Source organism: Pygoscelis adeliae, unplaced genomic scaffold, assembly GCF_000699105.1.
Source record: "Pygoscelis adeliae isolate BGI_AS28 unplaced genomic scaffold, ASM69910v1 Scaffold167, whole genome shotgun sequence".
In the NCBI taxonomy this organism is placed as follows: Eukaryota; Metazoa; Chordata; class Aves; order Sphenisciformes; family Spheniscidae; genus Pygoscelis; species Pygoscelis adeliae.
In genome coordinates this window covers 6,669,983-6,675,459 of record NW_008825428.1, presented here as the reverse complement: position 1 = coordinate 6,675,459, position 5,477 = coordinate 6,669,983, and the positions used below count along the sequence as shown (strand labels likewise).

Sequence of the window (5,477 nt, the reverse complement as noted above, 5' to 3'; positions counted from 1 at the left end):
TCATGCACAGAATGAGAAATTTGGAGAGCCACCTACTGGGAAAGATGAGGAAGGTCCTGCAAGAGGATCTTTCTCTTGTAGTAGTGATGAGAGTGAGAATATCGCAGAACCACTGTTCCATGCCATTGCTGTGGGTATTTGTTATTCATCGCTTTGAGCTCTAGGTTTATTACTTAGCTGTAGAAAGGTAAAGGGTAAGAGAAAGGAAATGGCTTTTGTTGTTTTTTCCTTATAGGAAAATCATATCAGGCTTCTCTTTCTCTAAAGAAGCAGCAGTGTAGCTTTTTTCTGTACCAAATCTTACTTCTGAGTTTGCTTGTGAAATATGTTATCTTTGTAGGGAATCCATGATGCTGCTTCCAAGAAACATGAAGAAGAATGGAAAAAGGCTTAACCTTTTAAAAAGCAGGAATTGGTTTGAAAATAAAGTTAAAGCTGTCCACTGCATTTTACTGCAGATAAATGAAAAATGCACTCTGGGGGAAAGAAGAAATAAGCAGGACACGGGGGCAGACTGAGAAAACGCTGTCTAGAAAACCTATAATACAGAATTAAATCGGGAGTGACAGCAGCTAACCGAGAGAACAAGGGCTTACAGTGAGACACACACGAAAAAAGGCAAATATTCAGATATATGCTTGTATTTTGTGCCCACAGGCTGAGGGAAACAGTAGCGCCTCTCAAATGTGGCATTTGGAGGATGGTACAGCATTGAAGATTAGTATTTTTAAAAGCTGTATCTTTCATGAAGATCATGGAAAGAAGATAGCTATCATAATGAAAGGGTTAAAATCTGGGAAATGCAACAGAAGTATTCAGGATCAGACCAATATGACACCAAGCTTCAGTCTGGATTTGTAGATACTGGTTCTGTCAGGGAATGTACACACTGCAGGAAGCAGGGTGCTAGGACCGAAACGACCCTGAGATGAGGTAGCTGCAGTGCTGGAGGCAGTCTGAGCACAGTATGGGGAGCTGCTTCTCCGGGTGACGATCCCGAGTGCAGTTCCACGTGAACCATCACAGCTAAGCAGTTTCCGCTAGCAGACTTCGCTTGTTTAAAGGGAGCTTCACTTTCTCAGTGTTATGTTTCCGTTTATACTATGGAAGATCAAAAGTCATGGCGAAAGCCGAAGAATAGCCCTGACACCAAAATAAAAAGGGAAAAAAAAAAACCCTCACAGCTCTCAGCAGAGCTTCTAGGCAGCAATTTACAACCTGCAAGCTGTTTTCTGCAAGGGAAAGGAAAACGCACTCTGCATCTTTAAATTTGGTGCTGTCAGACCTGTCACCTTCATCTGATGATTGAAAGGCTGCAGTGTCACAGCATCATTTCAGACAGCTGGTGTCTGATTGAGAAAGATTCCTCTATTAACTGTAGGCCTCCACGATTCCTCTCAGGCAGCAAGAAAAAGGGCTTTAACAAGCTGCCTGTAGCTTACAGGTTTCACAGGAGAAAGATGAAGATCATTTAACGTGTGTTGTTTGCGGGGAAAAAAGACAGTCGAGAGAGGATATGCTAACAGTGTCCCATATAAACAGAAGGAAACTGTTCATTAAACATGGGAAAGATGCTATAATGGGAAGATCTCTCTAGGTAGCTTCATCAGACCCAAATGAGAGCTAGAGGAACATCACTAGCAGAGGCTTTCTGAGTGCTAGGTAGCTGTAGTCCTAGTGCATACAAGTGCTGCTTTAACTGGGGTAGCTAAAAGCTTTGATACAGCATATCCCCTCTTCTCTCCACAGTGCTGTGTCACCAGATTGTTTTCTTCCCTGCCATAGGGATTGTGCCTTCCTGGGGTATATTCCACATCACCGCTGATGCACTTTAATTAAGGCAGTTGGCATCACTGAATCATACACAGACAGGATCTCGTTTAACCAGCAGCTGGGATATGCAGACTAGGGAAACATGCATCAAGCTTTGTGTGTGGTTTTAAATGTTTTTCACTAGTAATATATCATTATATTGCCTGATTGTTTTTCTAGCTCTTCACCTTTGGTTGGAGAGAAGACATCCGCCCCGGGGAGCCACTTCACACCAGGAAGTTCTGCTTCGACGCCATTTCGCACAGTAGCCCTGTCACACTCTATGACTGTCACGGGATGAAGGGAAACCAGCACTGGAGCTATAGGAAGGTTGGAGTCACTCTGGGGCATCTCAGAGGTTCAGGCTGCCTTGAGCCTATATTCAGTTTAGCACAGGCTTGTTTTCCCACCAGAGAAGTTTTGTTTTAAAATCCACCCAGTCTTATTCCAATTTTAGTTTTGTGGTAATCTCTCTAGAGTGTGTTCCTTTTGAGCATTCAGCTATTTATGTCAAATTTAAATGAAAATGGATCTGATCCAGCTCAGAGGGTGTCTGTGTTGGATCTGTTCCCTGAAAGGTGTTTTACCATTCTGGCGCTTCAAGATGCTTGTGTCATTTTAACAGAGGCACTGTTGGAAATATTTTCATCCAATGTGACAGCAGCAAGAAATGCTGCTCATGAGTTAAATATTATAATTTTACTACATTTTAAAGATCACAAGTGGCAGAGAAATCTCCCTCAAAAAAGACCCCAACCCAACATTAAAAGCACTGCTGTAAGCCCAAAGAAGGCAGGAGTTTATAAATTAAAGATAAGCAGCTTAGACACTACTTTGATCTGCTAAGTTTCAGCCCATTTTTATAAATCACTGGAAACAGGAGGTCAAGCTAAAAACTGTCAGAGCCTCATTTAGGGCAAAAAGTCCTGGCAATGCTACCAAGTTGATGTTGTTAGGTTTTTTTAAATGGTTAATCAGCAAGTTGCCTTGATTAAAGATTTCACTAATAAACTCTGTATTCCATGCAGGATAAGGACATACATGTCTCTGAAGCGCTGAGGATTCCTCTCACACATCCCTTACTTTTCTGTGACCACTGTGCCTTGCCCACCACCTTGCTTAAGCTGAGGCCAAAGTGCCAGGAATTGGACTTTGCCAGATAAACCTCAACAGCGCTTTCTAGTTTGAAATGATATATAGTAGAAAACTAATTCAGAACCATTAAAAATAGTTTTGCCCCGACCCTTTTTCTGAGTCCCTACTTACTATCCTGTGCATTTTTACCCTATTTGTGTTGCAACTAGTGATCCACCACAAGATTTCCAGAAGTGTAATCCCTCTGAAACTGTAATAAAGTTAGAAGGTATGGGCCAGATATTTAGAGGACATAAATTGTCATGGCTGTATTGCTGCATATCTGGCTTTATAATGCCATAATAATACCTTCTTGCTTCAAAACCCTTCCGATTTATCTTTTTGCTTACCCAAGCTGCAAGAAAGAAGCTTTCATACCTTTAGCACTTCATTGGTGCCTAATGTAGCTGGTTCATAAGACAAAATGCAGGCCTGGAGCTGCCCTCTATAAGGCTCATCACCTTTGACGTGGACAGAATACAGCAGATGACTAAAAAAAAAAAGACATTTGAAAAAATACACTGTGTGATTTCTATTAAATCCTCTGCCCAGCTTCATTTTTCATTTCCAGAAGGCTGACAGGGCTCATGTAAAAATTCTGAATGCAAGGCAGGCATTTCCATCTCAGCAAGAAACACCACAAAATTTTGTTATGATGGAAGTACTGACACAGACTTAACTGTAATACCAACCTGACAGCAAGCTGATTAGTTTGCATAAACCTTCACATTAAGAAACTGCATTGAAATAACAGAATTATGTATATATGGTTTTCTTTAGGCTTAGTTTTAGTTTGGCTACACAGTAAGTAGTTTTTTATTGTTTCACATAGTCTATTTCCTCAGATACAGGGCAGATTTAGATTAGAGATTTTTGGTGGTACAGCTATACCTCCAAAATCCTAATGATATAATCCTTATCTAGTTTTGAAAGCATCTTTGCAATAGGATTTATAGTGTTTTCCCCAAAAAACAAACTGTACAAGAAAAGGATGTTATATCAGTTTAACTGCATCTGTACTAGAGCCCTTTACCTAGAGGATGGTATGCTACTAAAATTGCACCCTAAATAAATAGAGTAGTAGTCTGGTTAAGCAAGAAGTACCTCCTTTTAAAAAACAGAGAGCAGGTCAGCAACTCTGTTCTGTTCTCTGCACCACTTACAGACACTGTAGCTTCCTAATGGTCACATATCCATCTTGCCAATAATTCTTACCATGTTTTAGGAAAAATGACCTTGTTTGTCAGTATCTTATAAGATGCTTAATATGAAGCATTTCTTACCATGCTGTCATACTGTTCCTATAAAACTAGAAAATAAGAGGTTTTTATTCTGTTAAGGATGAGTCTCTTCTCATGATCGTTTGCATCCTTGAGCCACTGGTAAGAAGAAGTTAGGGCTGTGAAGTGATTACAAAGTGCTGCAAACAGTTTGAAGCCAGGCACTGTTTTAAGATTCCATATTCTTATAGCACAGAAACCCTAACAGCCTGTATTTGGATACTGGCAAACAAAAACAGCTTAAATATTTTAGTGGCAAGTAGAATACATTAATATTTTACTTTGGGTAAGGAGTGCTCTTCTGAAAAAATTTCCAGCTTATCCCCATTACCTGCACTTTGTTTCTCATTGCAGTGCAGTCTCAGAGTGTGCAAGCTGGATACTTTTCAGATGAATGAAACCAAAATTACCACTAACAATGTGTCAAAAAACTACTCTTATTCCCATGCTGCTAATCACATATACGGCTACATGTTAAACTACATCTGAGCAACTATCTGAAAGTCTAGTAAGTCTGCGATATTAAGTAATCAGGTTTTTTAGGACCAGTCCAAAATATTGGTCTGTAATAAAACAGCCAAGTATACCTTTAAGAAATCCCTGTAAGCAGCGATGGAGTAGAATTAATCCAAGTAACACCATATACACTACTGTGGGTTGGAAATAGAAGAAAGTGAGTTTAATACTGGGAAAAAAAATTACTGGTACCATAATGGGGCTCCCCTCAATGATGGAAGCAATGGGAGAAATTACTAGAGAGTTGGAAGAATAGTGGCTTCCCAAGCTAAAGCCATTTCCTTGACTCTGAGATTCCTAAGCATGCCAGAGCCAAAGATCAACAGCGCCTATAAATTTCCATTCCTCCCAGTGAAGGGATATGCCTCTGGTTTTCAATGTAGCATCGTTCTGGGTTGACAGGTAATACATTGGTTCTGATAAAGTGTGATTCGATTTATGTGCTCTAGTCCCATTAGTGCTATTTGTAGAGCACAAGTATCCAAGAGGGGTCTGATTTAGTAGGTCTCTAAAAAGAAACAATTGTGCAAAATCAATTTCATTGTACTATGATTCTACCCTAAGCCTAGTGATTATGATAGATGCTAGACTGACGACATCAAAAACTGTGCCCAGAACAGCATGGTTTGCTCATCCTCTCCTGACAGCTTCAGGGACAAACTGTAAGAGTAAGTTCACTCTTCACACAGTAGGTACATAGATTATTTCCTCAGACAACCGAAGACATGTCATTGT

General features: G+C 40.2%; 1 protein-coding gene across 1 annotated transcript in view; it reads left to right on the top strand.

The window, feature by feature from the left end:
• Window positions 1–5,477, top strand: part of GALNTL6 (polypeptide N-acetylgalactosaminyltransferase-like 6) — a 320,798-nt gene that overhangs the window by 312,170 nt on the left and 3,151 nt on the right. The window contains exon 11 of the mRNA XM_009330734.1: window positions 1,993–2,142. Within this exon, the coding sequence (XP_009329009.1) occupies window positions 1,993–2,142 (150 nt within the window). The remainder of the gene's footprint in view (window positions 1–1,992; window positions 2,143–5,477) is intronic.